This window comes from Oncorhynchus kisutch, linkage group LG27 (genome assembly GCF_002021735.2).
Source record: "Oncorhynchus kisutch isolate 150728-3 linkage group LG27, Okis_V2, whole genome shotgun sequence".
In the NCBI taxonomy this organism is placed as follows: domain Eukaryota; kingdom Metazoa; phylum Chordata; class Actinopteri; order Salmoniformes; family Salmonidae; genus Oncorhynchus; species Oncorhynchus kisutch.
Genome location: NC_034200.2, coordinates 34,230,806 through 34,248,144, shown reverse-complemented (window position 1 = coordinate 34,248,144; position 17,339 = coordinate 34,230,806). Strand labels below are relative to the sequence as shown.

At 43.4% G+C, this 17,339-nt stretch overlaps 1 protein-coding gene across 1 annotated transcript; it reads right to left on the bottom strand.

Annotated features, from left to right (window-relative positions):
• Positions 1–14,775: 14,775 nt before the first annotated feature.
• On the bottom strand, positions 14,776–17,094 carry LOC109872217 (regulator of G-protein signaling 5-like). The gene is made up of 5 exons (XM_020463373.2): positions 16,930–17,094; positions 16,664–16,753; positions 16,444–16,505; positions 15,949–16,115; positions 14,776–15,749 (listed from the first exon to the last, which is right to left on the bottom strand). The coding sequence occupies exons 1-5, from the start codon at positions 16,971–16,973 to the stop codon at positions 15,573–15,575; spliced, it is 540 nt and encodes a 179-aa protein (XP_020318962.1). The 5' UTR covers positions 16,974–17,094; the 3' UTR covers positions 14,776–15,572.
• Positions 17,095–17,339: the final 245 nt, after the last annotated feature.

The window sequence follows — 17,339 nt, the reverse complement described above, 5'->3', positions numbered from 1 at the left end:
TCAAATCCAATCCAATTGGTCCGCTGTGTCTCAGTGAATTGGTCTAACGTTGGATGTTTTTCGCGAGTAAGCCTTTATTCTGAAATCTCAGAAATCACAGTCTTGGCAGCTGATCTCTCTATGGTTTATTTATTTCTCACAGGTCCCCGAACGGATGTTTTCTCCCACGACGGCAGATTTACTGGCAACTCCTCAAAGTCCACAATGCGGTAACACTTTAGTATAAAGGTCAAGAAAACATGATAAGAAGAAGAATGTGAGATAAAATGGAGATGGTCAATTTTTATGCTAAGTAATGTTTATCAGGGAATCAGATCTATAAGATTCTGTACAGTGAACTCGTGTTTTCTTGACCAGGAAAAACTCCTATCCCCGTAGCCCGAGGACTCTCTATTAACCTCCAACATGGGCCCAGAGTTTTACTTGGTCCGGTCACGTGGGCAGGGAATCACTCCTGGCCCTACCTATGAAGCTCCAAGAAACGGTTTAGTAAACAATTCCAAATTCGACCATGAATCCTTCACATTATGAGGCTATTCACATCTTAGTGCTGAGAATGGTGCTCATGTGGAAAACCAATCCCAGAATAAAAAATGTGATTAGTCACTTATTTAGAAACGGAGCATAAACGGTTTGCGTAGTTGCAGTAAACTAGTATTGAAAAGTGCATTTTCTTTCCATCCATCTCACCACAATGAGGCAGAGAGTTAGAGTAGGCTACTATTATTACTGTATTACTGTTACCCTGGAAAGACATAGCTGACGTCCCTCCAGAGTAGTGGTAATGAGTTTAACACTGTAAGAGGGAGGTTCTTCCAGTAGCTGAAATCAGTTAATATTCCCTTGGGGATGGCGTAGTGAGTGATAAATCCTCTTGGTCACAATAAGAGGGAAACTAAGGGCAGTGTTTGATAAGTGGTGGTCTGAGACCCACAAGTGAGTCACGGCTATTTCCTTCTGGTCTGTGTCTGACTAAGGACAATTAGGTTAGACATGTGGTTTAGATTATCTGCTGAATGGGTTGAAGGTCATTAGAATGGGCCTCAGTCTAGGTGGATCTTCGTGGAAATACATTGGGGGAACTTTCTAGTAGGGGATTTTTTTGTATTTATTGGGATCCCCAATTAGCTGCTGCCGGGCAGCGGCAACTCTTCCTGGTGTCCAAACATGAAACAACATAAATAAAATACATCAAAATAAATGGACATTACAATTTAGCCACTCAGCAAGCGCTCCCATCCAGAGAAACCCACAATGAGAGCATTCATCTGGAGATAGCCGTGCTAGACAACCACATATTAAAGTTGTATCCTAACCATGTATCCCATACATAATACTAGGGCTGATCGATATGGCAAAATGTCATATCACGGTATTTAAAACAAATTGGATGGTATGACAGTATTGAAGGTTTTTGTAATAATAAAAGTGCTACATGTGCTTTAGGAGTAGTGTGTGACCCTATGGTGGCAACACATACATTCTAAGTGATTTCAATGGGGCAACCCTCCAATTTCTGCATTTCCTGAACTTGTTTGAGATCATTTCCACACTTCCATGGCTGCACCTTATAGGCAAACAATCTAGGCCTGATTTTTAACTAAATGTTGCAATTGTGATTTAACTTGCAATTTTGAGCAAAAGACGTGGGTGAACTGTCCGAATCATGGAAATAGAATGACTATTCTAATTCTATAGTTGGAATATAATAGTGGACCATTTGAATACAGTGTTGTTTGACATGACAACGAATGAAAACGCCAGGGAGGAGTTACTGTGACAGGGTAGGAACCAGTGTTGATCAGTGTTTCCTAGGGGACCCTATAATCTTTCCGTACATTCAATGTTTTAGCTACTTCATGTAGATAACATATTAATGCGTTGTGTATGCCTCTTTGATTTAGAAGATACAGTTGCACAAACAACATGCTGATTTAGGTCTACACCATCACTGGTATTATCAGGCTGTATAAGCTAATTACGTTTGCTCTGACTCAGTTACAGAGCAAACTAACTAGCAATTAGAATTAGCGGTAACACGATTTAGGCCCAACTTTCTAAGCAAAGACAATCTAGCTGTTTGCAGATGTAAGAAACATAAACTACTAATAGTGCAATTCTAGAACGCTAGTGGATCTATATTAACAAGCAAAGTAAAAACCGCATCGTTGTCATCAACTGTGTTCCATGTGCTGCATGACCATGCAGAATTAACTGTGTTCCATGTGCTGCATGACCATGCAGAATTAACTGTGTTCCATGTGCTGCATGACCATGCAGAATTAACTGTGTTCCATGTGCTGCATGACCATGCAGAATTAACTGTGTTCCATGTGCTGCATGACCATGCAGAATTAACTGTGTTCCATGTGCTGCATGACCATGCAGAATTAACTGTGTTCCATGTGCTGCATGACCATGCAGAATTAACTGTGTTCCATGTGCTGCATGACCATGCAGAATTAACTGTGTTGCATGTGCTGCATGACCATGCAGAATGAACTGTGTTGCATGTGCTGCATGACCATGCAGAATCAACTGTGTTCCATGTGCTGCATGACCATGCAGAATGAACTGTGTTCCATGTGCTGCATGACCATGCAGAATCAACTGTGTTCCATGACCATGCAGAATCAACTGTGTTCCATGACCATGCAGAATGAACGCAAGAGTCTCGGGGTCGAGGAACAACAAATGCACTCCTTGAGTAACAGCGGGCGGTGCAAGGTTTGTGTAGAAAGTCGCATGGAGAGAGAGATAGAGAGAGCGGAAAGAGATGACTCAAGTAGCAAAGTAAACTATAAAAATGGATGTTGCACACGATGTATCACATTCAACAAACCAAACATTCAAACACCGTTATAGAAAAACTCAAACCAGTCCGTGCATCAATACCGGTATATTGTAAAATACAGGTATACTGCTCAGCCCTACATCATACAATACCAAACATAAAATACATGAAACTGTCCGTCTCTTCACAGTCCCGGTCGTGCCATAAGGTGCTCTTGTATCTGGTTGTATTGCTGTCTTGATTTACCAGGGGTGGCAAAGAGTTCCATTTAGTCATGGTTCCATTTAATGCTGTGAGTTTCCCAGCCTCTGTTGTGGACCTGGGGACTGTGAAGAGACCAGTGGTTACATGTCTTGTGTGATGCCGATGAGTGTCTGAACTGCTTGAACAGACCAATCAATCTCCCCTCCCACTTTGAGCCAGGAGAGATTGACATGCATGTTACTGACATTTGCCCTCTGTGTACATTTAAGTGCAAAACGTGCTGCTCTGTTTTGGACCAACTGCAACTTGTCTATGTCCTTCTTTGCCATACCTGATCACACAACTGGACAGTAGTCCAGGTGGACAAAACTAGGGCCTGTAGGACCTGTCTGGTTGACTGGGATATCAAGAAAGCAAAACAACGCCTTCTCACGGACAGATCTTTTCCCAGTTTAGTAACCATAGAGCTTATATGTTTTGACCATGATAGCTTTCTATCTAGGGTGGCACCCAGCAGTTGAGTCTCTTCAACTTGCTCAGTTAAACACATCAATAATAGATCCAGCTGAGGTGAGGTTTTTAGAATGTCAAGGCCAAGACACAGTAGCTGTAATCAGTCAACCAAGATGAACACTAAACATACTGTTTGACCCAGTGAGAGGAACCAATCAATCAATCATTTTTCATTGGAATACCATAAACTGTAAACATACTAGTGTTGCACGTTACACCCGACACTCAGTACCTTTTTCGATACTAGAACAAGAAAAACGGTTCTGCACTAGAATGTGTGTGTCTCACGTTGTCCACTAATTCAGAGGATCAAGTCTGTCTATCAGTGCAGCGGATGTACCGATAGCGCGAGTGCACCATGCCTGTCTGCACCATGCCTGTCTGCTTCACATCTGTCTGCTTCACGCCTGTCTGCTCCATGCCTGTCTGCTCCACGCCTGTCTGCTCCACTTCCTCATTGCTAGCTCAAGCCTGCCATGAGGAACCAGCAAACTACCTGGGAGTCTGGCCTGCACAGAAGTTAACACACTTGAATAATGTAACATGGCTGTAGAAATGTTGCATCTGCTAATTAGTGTTCCCAAAACAAAGTCCAGTACAGGCTATAACACCTAAAATGCAAGAAGACACCGGTAGCTTCCAGCTTGTAGGCTAATGTCCTTGCTAGTTTACAGCGGAAGCCACCATCAATTCACTAGCCCAGTAGCTTATTTGTAATGATGCAAACAGTAATGCCAAAAAATATTGCTGATCGTCGTGAAAAACGTTATTCATTCACTTCGTCTCCCCCGACTCACGTCTCCCCAGTCAAGAGATCTCGAGTCTCGAACAGACTTTGTGTGTGAATTTAACACCCATGATGTCAGAGTCAGCGCACACTTAAAAAAAATAAGAGATTGCTTCTTTGCAAATGTTAATCAGTCAAATAAAATAAGTCCCAAATGGAAGGATAACAGATTGTTTTTCATCTGTAGCCCCGTGAAATCAGCCAAAACAATCTCAATAACTCAATGTATGCACACACTCCTATTGAATATGCATTCACCTGTATTGTGAATGGGTCTCGGCTACATCTTGATTTACCCAGTTTATAAATAGAGACTTACCATTAAAATAAAGGATTACCGAGTGCTTAATGTGTAAATTGGGAGGAGCCGGAACAAAACGTGAGCGCGAGAGTGGGATGACCTGGTGAGTTCTGAGGTAGTGGAATGCATAAAAAACCTGTATACTAAAGCATATCATCACATTTGCGTAGTGGCATAGATTAGAGGTACAGAGCAGTAGAGTAGAGGTACAGAGCAGTAGAGTAGAGGTACAGAGCAGTAGAGTAGAGGCACAGAGCAGTAGAGTAGAGGCACAGAGCAGTAGAGTAGAGGCACAGAGCAGTAGAGTAGAGTTACAGAGCAGTAGAGTAGAGGCAGTTATAGAAGTTGCACACATGGGGAACATTTTAAGTAACCTAGGGTCCGGGAAAATGTTGTCCTTTTATAAACACATTTCATGCTATTCTACGTCATTTTACATGACTGGAGTCTTAGGCTGAATCTTTTTTAATACCACACAAATTATTGAAATGGCAGGCTACTTTGACACTTTGAATCTGCGATCAATAAAAACGTTTAAAAAACCAATAGCCCAGGCCTAGTCGTGTGAAGACATATTGCATTCTTACAATATGAGGAGGAAAGTATAGTCCTAAAAATGCTTTCCAGTTTCACTGACTCACCCAATGATGCACAGATCACTCACTGGTGATGACCTATGTGCTCGTGCCAAAGGCCTCTCTCTCTCTCTTTTGTAAAACAATATTTGGAAGTTGATCAAATATTTTGGTAGCCTACAACACAGAGTCTTCTCTTTTCAGCAGGAGCCATTCGCTTTCCAACCTGTGTTTTCCCTCGATTGGATTTGAAATATTGCGAAATGCCTGTTTTGTCTGCGTGCTGTTTATTCACTGACAGATTAGCCGCGCGTTCCCGACTGTAGACTATTCCTTGTTATTGGGCTGCAATCCACAGCTGTTGATCCTCTTGTCGCTAAACTACAAGCCTTCTCTCATTGTAGTACACTACTCTGAATGATGTCATTTCTTTCTGAAACAGACAGCAGTAAGGGTATAACTTTGGCAAATGTATTTCAATGTATCAGGGGTGCTGCAGTTCGTTCAGAACCCTTCGCGTGGCTATGAAGGAAATACATGATGAAGTGCAACACTGGAGAGATGAGAGTTGCAGGTTAATGTCTATCCGAGTAGAGAGAGATCATAGAAAGCTATGTTAGACATAACGGCGCGCTTCTCACACAGCCACCGCAACGCGTTGGTCTCAAACCTCAATTACAATGTTGCGTAAACCATAAACGTTTAGAATATTAGGCCCGGGCTGAAAATCTACTTTTTCACAGTACTTTTTTTGTGGAAGCAGGATAATTAACTAAGAGGCAACTCGAATGAACTTTGATCCGTTTTATAAAAAATGTTACATTGCAAAACGTGATAGTTATTTTTCATGCCAGGAGAGGTATCTGATCCGGCCAAATAGGAGAGGTGCCCAGGATCCGGCTCAAATTAAGCACTGTGATTAAAACGATGCTGTTATTTTTTAAATTTAATTTAATTGAACCTTTATTTAACCAGGTAAACTAGTTGAGAACAAGTTCTCATTTGCAACTGCGACCTGGCCAAGATAAAGCATAGCAGTTCGACACATACAACAACACAGAGTTACACATGGAATGAACAAAACATACAGTCAATAATACTGTAGGAAAAAAAGTCTATATACAGTGAGTGCAAATAAGGTCAAATAAGGGAGTTAAGGCAATAAATAGGCCATGGTGGGGAAGTAATTACAATATAGCAATTAAACACTGGAATGGAAGATGTGCAAAAGATGGATGTGCAATTTTTTTATTTTTTTTTATTTCACCTTTATTTAACCAGGTAGGCTAGTTGAGAACAAGTTCTCATTTGCAACTGCGACCTGGCCAAGATAAAGCATAGCAGTGTGAGCAGACAACAAAGAGTTACACATGGAGTAAACAATTAACAAGTCAATAACACAGTAGAAAACAAAGGGGGAGTCTATATACAATGTGTGCAACAGGCATGAGGAGGTAGGCAAATAATTACAATTTTGCAGATTAACACTGGAGTGATGAATGATCAGATGGTCATGTACAGGTAGAGATATTGGTGTGCAAAAGAGCAGAAAAGTAAACAAATAAAAACAGTATGGGGATGAGGTAGGTGAAAAAGGGTGGGCTATTTACCAATAGACTATGTACAGCTGCAGCGATCGGTTAGCTGCTCAGATAGCTGATGTTTGAAGTTGGTGAGGGAGATAAAAGTCTCCAACTTCAGCGATTTTTGCAATTCGTTCCAGTCACAGGCAGCAGAGTACTGGAACGAAAGGCGGCCAAATGAGGTGTTGGCTTTAGGGATGATCAGTGAGATACACCTGCTGGAGCGCGTGCTACGGATGGGTGTTGCCATCGTGACCAGTGAGCTGAGATAAGGCGGAGCTTTACCTAGCATGGACTTGTAGATGACCTGGAGCCAGTGGGTCTGGCGACGAATATGTAGCGAGGGCCAGCCGACTAGAGCATACAAGTCACAGTGGTGGGTGGTATAAGGTGCTTTAGTGACAAAACGGATGGCACTGTGATAAACTGCATCCAGTTTGCTGAGTAGAGTGTTGGAAGCCATTTTGTAGATGACATCGCCGAAGTCGAGGATCGGTAGGATAGTCAGTTTTACTAGGGTAAGCTTGGCGGCGTGAGTGAAGGAGGCTTTGTTGCGGAATAGAAAGCCGACTCTTGATTTGATTTTCGATTGGAGATGTTTGATATGAGTCTGGAAGGAGAGTTTGCAGTCTAGCCAGACACCTAGGTACTTATAGACGTCCACATATTCTAGGTCGGAACCATCCAGGGTGGTGATGCTAGTCGGGCATGCGGGTGCAGGCAGCGACCGGTTGAAAAGCATGCATTTGGTTTTACTAGCGTTTAAGAGCAGTTGGAGGCCACGGAAGGAGTGTTGTATGCCATTGAAGCTTGTTTGGAGGTTAGATAGCACAGTGTCCAAAGACGGGCAGAAAGTATATAGAATGGTGTCGTCTGCGTAGAGGTGGATCAGGGAATCGCCCGCAGCAAGAGCAACATCATTGATATACACAGAGAAAAGAGTCGGCCCGAGAATTGAACCCTGTGGCACCCCCATAGAGACTGCCAGAGGACCAGACAGCATGCCCTCCGATTTGACGCACTGAACTCTGTCTGCAAAGTAATTGGTGAACCAGGCAAGGCAGTCATCCGAAAAACCGAGGCTCCTGAGTCTGCCGATAAGAATATGGTGATTGACAGAGTCGAAAGCCTTGGCAAGGTCGATGAAGACGGCTGCACAGTACTGTCTTTTATCGATGGCGGTTATGATATCGTTGAGTACCTTGAGTGTGGCTGAGGTGCACCCATGACCGGCTCGGAAACCAGATTGCACAGCGGAGAAGGTACGGTGGGATTCGAGATGGTCAGTGACCTGTTTGTTGACTTGGCTTTCGAAGACCTTAGATAGGCAGGGCAGGATGGATATAGGTCTGTAACAGTTTGGGTCCAGGGTGTCTCCCCCTTTGAAGAGGGGGATGACTGCGGCAGCTTTCCAATCCTTGGGGATCTCAGACAATATGAAAGAGAGGTTGAACAGGCTGGTAATAGGGGTTGCGACAATGGTGGCAGATAGTTTCAGAAATAGAGGGTCCAGATTGTCAAGCCCAGCTGATTTGTACGGGTCCAGGTTTTGCAGCTCTTTCAGAACATCTGCTATCTGGATTTGGTTAAAGGAGAACCTGGAGAGGCTTGGGCGAGGAGCTGCGGGGGGGGCGGAGCTGTTGGCCGAGGTTGAAGTAGCCAGGCGGAAGGCATGGCCAGCCGTTGAGAAATGCTTATTGAAGTTTTCGATAATCATGGATTTATCAGTGGTGACCGTGTTACCTAGCCTCAGTGCAGTGGGCAGCTGGGAGGAGGTGCTCTTGTTCTCCATGGACTTCACGGTGTCCCAGAACTTTTTGGAGTTGGAGCTACAGGATGCAAACTTCTGCCTGAAGAAGCTGGCCTTAGCTTTCCTGACTGACTGCGTGTATTGGTTCCGGACTTCCCTGAACAGTTGCATATCACGGGGACTATTCGATGCTATTGCAGTCCGCCACAGGATGTTTTTGTGCTGGTCGAGGGCAGTCAGGTCTGGGGTGAACCAAGGGCTGTATCTGTTCTTAGTTCTGCATTTTTTTAACGGAGCATGCTTATCTAAAATGGTGAGGAAGTTACTTTTAAAGAATGACCAGGCATCCTCAACTGACGGGATGAGGTCAATGTCCTTCCAGGATACCCGGGCCAGGTCGATTAGAAAGGCCTGCTCACAGAAGTGTTTTAGGGAGCGTTTGACAGTGATGAGGGGTGGTTGTTTGACTGCGGCTCCGTAGCGGATACAGGCAATGAGGCAGTGATCGCTGAGATCCTGGTTGAAGACAGCGGAGGTGTATTTGGAGGGCCAGTTGGTCAGGATGACGTCTATGAGGGTGCCCTTGTTTACAGAGTTAGGGTTGTACCTGGTGGGTTCCTTGATGATTTGTGTGAGATTGAGGGCATCTAGCTTAGATTGTAGGACTGGCGGGGTGTTAAGCATATCCCAGTTTAGGTCACCTAACAGAACAAACTCTGAAGCTAGATGGGGGGCGATCAATTCACAAATGGTGTCCAGGGCACAGCTGGGAGCTGAGGGGGGTCGGTAGCAGGAGGCAACCGTGAGAGACTTATTTCTGGAGAGAGTAATTTTCAAAATTAGTAGTTCGAACTGTTTGGGTATGGCCCTGGAAAGTATGACATTACTTTGCAGGCTATCTCTGCAGTAAACTGCAACTCCTCCCCCTTTGGCAGTTCTATCTTGACGGAAGATGTTATAGTTGGGTATGGAAATCTCTGAATTTTTGGTGGTCTTCCTGAGCCAGGATTCAGACACAGCAAGGACATCAGGGTTAGCAGAGTGTGCTAAAGCAGTGAGTAAAACAAACTTAGGGAGGAGGCTTCTGATGTTGACATGCATGAAACCAAGGCTTTTTCGATCACAGAAGTCAATAAATGAGGGTGCCTGGGGACATGCAGGGCCTGGGTTTACCTCCACATCACCCGCGGAACAGAGAAGGAGTAGTATGAGGGTGCGGCTAAAGGCTATCAAAACTGGTCGCCTAAAGCGTTGGGGACAGAGAATAAGAGGAGCAGGTTTCTGGGCATGGTAGAATATATTCAGGGCATAATGCGCAGACAGGGGTATGGTGGGGTGCGGGTACAGCGGAGGTAAGCCCAGGCACTGGGTGATGATGAGAGAGGTTGTATCTCTGGACATGCTGGTAGTAATGGGTGAGGTCACCGCATGTGTGGGAGGTGGGACAAAGGAGTTATCAGGGGCATGAAGAGTGGAACTAGGGGCTCCATTGTGAACTAAAACAATGATAACTAACCTGAACAACAGTATACAAGGCATATTGACATTTGAGAGAGACATGCAGCGAGGCATACAGTAATCACAGGTGTTGAATTGGGAAAGCTAGCTAAAACAGTAGGTGAGACAACAGCTAATCAGCTAGCACAACAACAGCAGGTAAAATGGCGTAGACTAGGCAACGGGGCCAACAGATAAAACAAACAAGCAGAATGGAGTACCGTGATTAATGGACAGTCCAGCGTGCATCAGCTATGTAGCCAAGAGATCAGTGTCCAGGGGGCAGCGGTGGATGAGGCAGGGAAGCTGGACTGGCGAGTGTTATCCAGGTAAAAAAAACAACTAACAATGACTAAATAGCTTGTAGCTAGTTAGCTGGTTAGCTTCTGGAGGTTCTTGAGTGTGTTCTAATACTGGGGTGCAAAAGGAGCAAGATAAATAAATAAATACAGTATGGGGATGAGGTAGATAGATGGGCTGTTTACAGATGAGCTATGTACAGGTGCAGTGATCTGTGAGCTGCTCTGACAGCTGGTTCTTTAAGCTAGTGAGGGAGATGGGAATCTCCAGCTTCAGTGATTTTTGCAGTTCGTTCCAGTCAGTGGCAGCAGAGAACTGGAAGGAAAGGCGACCGAAGGAGGAATTGGCTTTGTGGGTGACCAGTGAGATATACATGCTGGAGCGCATGCTACGAGTGGGTGCTGCTATGGTGACCAGTGAGCTGAGATAAGGTGGGGCTTTACCTTGCAGAGACTTGTAGATAACCTGTAGACAGTGGGTTTGGCGATGAGTATGAAGCGAGGGCCAACCAACGAGAGCGTATAGGTCGCAGTGGTGGGTAGTATATGGGGCTTTGGTGACAAAATGGATGGCACTGTGATAGACTACATCCAGTTTGCTGAGTAGAGTGTTGGAGGCTATTTTATAGATGACATCGCCGAAGTCAAGGATCGGTAGGATGGTCAGTTTTACGAGGGTATGTTTGGAAGCATGAGTGAAGGAAGCTTTGTTGCGAAATAGAGAGCCGATTCTAGATTTAATTTTTGATTGGAAATGCTTAATGTAAGTCTGGAAGGAGAGTTTACAGTCTAGCCAGACACCCCTTTGGCAGTTCTATCTCGTTGGAAAATGTTATAGTTAGGAATGGAAATTTCAAGGTTTTTGGTGGTCTTCCTAAGCCAGGATTCAGACACGGCTAGGACATCCGGATTGGTGGATTGTGCTAGAGCAGTGAATAAAACAAACTTAGGGAGGAGGCTTCTAATGTTAACATGCATGAAACCAAGGCTTTTATGGTTGCAGAAGTCAACAAATGAGAGAGCCTGGGGGATGGGAGTGGAGGTAGACACTGCAGGGCCTGGATTAACCTCTACATCAGGAACAGAGGAGGAGTAGGATAAGGGTACGGCTAAAGAGTAACAGAACTGGACATCTAGTACATTCAGAACAGAGAGTAAAAGGAGCAGATTTCTGGGCACGGTAGAATATATTCAAGGCATAATGTACAGACAAAGGTATAGTAGGATGTGTATACAGCGAGGGTAAACCTGTGCATTTAGTGATAATGAAAGAGATATCGTCTCTAGAAATAGCATTTAAACCAGGTGATGTCACTGCGTGTGTGGGGGGTGGAACTAAATTGTTAGCCGAGGTGTGTTGAGCAGTGCTAGAGGCTATACAGTGAAATAAAATAATAGTTACAAACCAGAACAGCAATCGACACAGCATGGTGACATTAGGGAAAGGCATGCGTAGCCGGGTGATCATACATGTCCAGTGCGTGGCTTCAGGCAGCTAGGCGGCACGCGGATAGCAGGCTAACAGAAAGGCCTTAGAGGGATGACGTGACGGAGGGAAGTCTGTTGTGCTCCCCTCGTGCAGTTACATCAGCGGACGGATCAGCAGGGCTGTAATGCTCCGGGTGTCGTGGGTGTGGAGTCAAATGCAGGAGACAGAGAGTGAAATGCTGTGTGTCTTTAATAGCACCAGGGTGCTCACAATAGTTACGTTCCCAAACACAGGGAATCAAAATGTACAACGGAAAAAATCACGACCAGGCACTAACACGTACCTCTACAACAGAGCCGAAGGTTACACTGAAATAATCCCGCACAACAACCAGGCGGGCCGGCTGTCTAATAAAGACAAACTAATTCAACATAAACAGGTGCTACCAATAAACATACAAGGAGGGGGAGGAAAGACAATCAGTGGCAGCTAATAGGCCGGTGACGACGACCGCCGAGCGCCACCCGCCTGGGAAGGGGAACCACCCTCGGTTGGACTCGTGACAAGGGCTCTGTGTGGTAAACCAGGCCAATTGGCAAAATATGTATAGTGGCTGAAGAAATATGTCCGAAGGGCCTCTTAAGTCAGCAGTCCAATGTGCTTAAAATAGCTGACTGCTAGATAGTGGCTTCGGAATGTATTCGATGGGCTTCGTAAGCCAACAGTCCGTTGTGCTCTAGACAGCTAGCATTCAGGGGACGTTAGCTGCGAAGGTCGGAAGGTGAGAAGGTTCAGAGCTTGCGATAGGAATCCGGGGATATGGAGAGAAAAAAATAGGTCTGGTTGAATCACGTTGTACAAGCTGGCGAGAGCTTTCCGAGCTAAAGGTTAGCTGATGACCGTTAGCTGATGACCGTTAGCTGGCTAGTTTATGTTGGAGAGATTCCAGTTAGAGGCAAAGGAAAATACGTTAGAGAAAAGCAGGTCCACACCACATTGGGTGAGGCGGGTTGCAGGAGAGCATTTTGAAGTAAGGGTTTAGAAAAATATAAAAAGATATGCGAAGAAAAATATATCAAAATAAGTATACATGGGACACGACAAGACGGAGGACAAATAAGTTGGACTGCTACGCCATCTTGGATTGGAACTGTTATGTAGTTAGATTAGTTAGAAAAACAAAGTCAAATTGATTGAACAATTGATTAATTAATGCATACATTCAAAATCAACATTTTTAAATGATATTGTCTGGATCAAGTGCCATTCTTTCACTTTTTTTTGGCGTGGGCTCGTTTTGGTGTTATTTTGGTATCGTTTTGGTATCAAGTATTGTGATGGTATCGAATATTGTGTTTTATCAAGTATTGTGATGGTATCGAATATTGTGATATTGGTATTGAAGTCAAAATGCTCGTATTGTGACAACACTAGTATATACTGTATATATATTGTATATAAATCTTATATCTCTTGCCACAGTTACAATCTAGTCCTGTTACGTGATGTCTATAGGTTGGACCAAATATTCTTTACTTTACTGTTCTGTCTATTCCCTAAACACCTGGTAGGTTAGGCGTACCAAGGATTGATGTCTATAGGTTGGACCAAATATTCTTTACTGCTCTGTCTATTCCCTAAACACCTGGTAGGGTAGGCGTACCAAGGATTGATTTCTATAGGTTGGACCAAATATTCTTTACTTTACTGCTCTGTCTATTCCCTAAACACCTGGTAGGGTAGGCGTACCAAGGATTGATTTCTATAGGTTGGACCAAATATTCTTTACTTTACTGCTATGTCTATTCCCTAAACACCTGGTAGGGTAGGCGTACCAAGGATTGATTTCTATAGGTTGGACCAAATATTCTTTACTTTACTGCTCTGTCTATTCCCTAAACACCTGGTAGGGTAGGCGTACCAAGGATTGATTTCTATAGGTTGGACCAAATATTCTTTACTGCTCTGTCTATTCCCTAAACACCTGGTAGGGTAGGCGTACCAAGGATTGATTTCTATAGGTTGGACCAAATATTCTTTACTTTACTGCTCTGTCTATTCCCTAAACACCTGGTAGGGTAGGCGTACCAAGGATTGGTCACAACAGAAGGACAAAACAGAAAATGTCTGATAAAACTGCAGTTCCACACATTAAAACAGCTCTTAAGATTGTTAAAAAATAATTACATGTAGTGGAGTTACTTTTAGTCATTTCCATTTTAATTCAACATTTACCAATCATTGTTTTGGCAACATCTGAATAGCATCTGTCGACTATGTTTACCATCAAGTTCACTACTGTTTAGGACATTTCATACACTAATTATATCAATAGAGCCTGCTTTTTTTTGTAAAAGTCCTTTTTTATTGTATATATATCTGGCTTTCATACATTTTGTGGGAAGAGAGGGAGGGAGAAGAGTGGGAAGAGATGGAGGGTATGTGATGTGAGTCACCATGGCTCTGAGCAGTTCACTCGTGGGCGAGCTGAGGTAAGCAAACCTGAAGAGGTGTACAATGGGTGATCGCTAGTCTCCATGGAGACAACGGCCAGCCCACGCTCTCGGCAGCTGCATACAGGGAAAACACCTCAGGGAGGCTATTCCAGACGTTCCTGCAGTCTACCCCCCACATACCCAAGAGCCCTGCGACTCGGAGGCAAGGGGTTCATCCCAATTAGATGGGAGTCTATGGTGCATGGTCAGTGCCCAGTGGGCACAGATGTCAATTCAACGTCTATTCCACATTGGTTCAACGTAATTTCATTGAAATGAATTTGAAACAACATTGATTCTACCAGTGTGTGCCTAGGGGGTAGCAGTGGGTGGTGAGTTTCTTTTCATAGAGTAATTTCTTTTCTAATCCTCTGTCGCCTTTCCCTTTCAATGTACGTGTAGGTTAGAGAACAGACAGAATTGAAGGAGATCTTTGTATGTTTCATCTTATTGAATGTTGAACATATTAGAAAGCTGGATCTGAATAATTGCTGTTGTTTTTGATCTGGTAATGAAAATGAATAGAGTAAAACTAACTTCATATCATGTTGTTTTATATAGTTTCCGATTTTATTCAAATAATTTCCTCTCACATAAGGAGTTCTGGGTACAAAAAATGTACACAAATATAAAAAATGTTGTGGAACGGTACAGGACAGTGCTGTCCAGTGCACTCTACAGTACAAACATTTCAATAACATTTCAATAAATTTCTATAACAAAATGACTACTAATAAATACCCAAATAAATACAGGCATCAGACAATACAAAACTATAACACATTCTCAGTGATTGTGCAAAGCAGTCCTTTTCCATCACATTGTTCTTTCTGCTCAAACACCATGAACAGGAACTTCTTCATGTGTCTTTGACCTCAAGACACATGTTCACCTTTTACAGACTTAGATACCTCAATCTTCACAGACCTCTTTTACAGACTTAGATACCTCAATCTTCACAGACCTCTTTTACAGACTTAGATACCTCAATCTTCACAGTGAGCGGCCTTCTTTCCTAGGCCACAGACAAGATTCAGTGTCAACTTCCGACTGACTTCCAGTTCAATCTAGTATACATCTTCAGTCCCCCCCTCCATAGGTTTGACCCAGCAGCACTTCCTCCACTGAGGAGGACCCTAGTGAGACCACCTGGTTTCCAGTGTGTCCTATTCAGCATGTCTCCCATGGACTTCTTCGTGTCTCATTCACCACCTGCAGGTTGGCCTTAACCAGTCTTAACAAGCTTCAACCAGCCTTAACCAGTCTTAACAAGCCTCAACCAGCCTTAACCAGTCTTAACAAGCTTCAACCAGCCTTAACCAGTCTTAACAAGCCATAAATGGTCTTAACCGGATTTGACCTGCCGACTGATCTCCAGGTAGGTGGGGGACTTGAGGAAGCGAGGGTAGCAGTCTTTCTCCATCAGGGCGTAGATCTTCTCCTGGGCCAGGCTGAAACAGGACTGGCTGGGGTGTTCCAGATTCTTCTTGGTGATGGCTTTGGTCTCATGGTCGAGGTTGACCTGGGGGAAGAGGATGGGAAATTTGATTACTATGTGTTTTACTTGAAACAATGTCTTATTGGGTATTGTTTGTGCACAATGAGTATATTATTTTGTGTGAATGTGTTTATGTAGCGTATATCCAATCTACAGATTCCTCTACAAACATACTCTGTATGTAGATATAATTGATTAATTGTGTATATATATTGATAGTTACCTCTCTTGGTGCGTCACTGCAGACATACTCCTCATAGATCTTCTTAGCTGTAGCCGATAGCTTTGAGGAGGGCTTGGTTATCCTGTAGTCTTCACAGGCCAGGTAGAAAGCTATGTTCTCCTCGCTAAACTCCGACACCAGGAAAGCACGGAACAAGCACAGTCCATCTGGAAAAGAGAAGGTGAGAATTGTCACATTAGCATCTGTGAATTTATCGTAGCATGTCACAACTTCAATTCACTTTTAACCTTCTCCATTTGTGATGTGGAAGCAAGCAGATTTTCCTATAGTCTATACATAAAATAATATATTTGGATATCTTATGAGTGAATCCTGCTACTGCTGTTTTGTGTAATGCATTCTGGCTATGTGGAGTAACAGCTACATGGCTTTTCCTATCCACGTTTGCAATACACATGTGTACAATATGTACTTGTAAGTTTGTGTAGTATGACTAATTAAAGTATGATAACTCATAGCAAGAGTCAGACTTACTTTGGTTGGACAGCAGGTTCTCAAACGACTCCTTCCATTTTAATGGTTCACTCTTATTTAACCTGTTGATAAAAAAAGCATCAGGTTAGTTCATCGGGTCATTACAAAATAACTTAGCATTGGCTGTGCATGGTCTCCTTCATTTCCAAGGCAACATTTTTTTATTATGTTTAAAAAAAATCTGTCTAGACATAGAGCATTCTTTTTTAGAGTATCTGACCTTAGTTTGTCGGTCTTGTGTGAGTGACCGATGATGCTCAGATCTGGCTTCTGTAGAAAACTTCCAAAGAGAGCTTTGAGTTCCTTTGCCCTGAGAAAATAAGAGAAAAACATGTACATTAGATTGATGCAATCATTCACACCTTACTTACAACTGATCATCCAATTTCCCCATGAAGTAGCTGTGTAATAATTCCCATCAATGTAAATTCAGTAACATATAATGTGATGGAATAAAAAAGTACAGATTATTAAGGCAAGACATACCTCTCCAGACATGTGGTAGGCAGTGATTCCAGTCCTCTGCACATGGTGAGAGACGATGAGACGTGATCCTTTGTGCTGTTCACAGTGTCTGTAGTATTCTAGAGCTTTGGAGTCTATGATAGCTCTGTCACTGCAGTGAAGCTGGTTCTCAGCATGGTCTGCTGGCTGTGTGTGAAGAGAGTGTATTTATAGGGCAGACCCCTCCGTGACATCACGTCTCTCAGCCAATGGCATGAGGGCCATGGGAGGGGGAAGATATTGCCAAATCCACACAATAATTGTTCTAAACATACCCCTTGACTTATTCCACATTTTGTTGTGTTACAGCCTGAATTTAAAATAGAATAAGTAGATTGTTTTCCTCACCCATCTACACACAATACCCCTTAATGACAAAGTGAGAAAAAAAT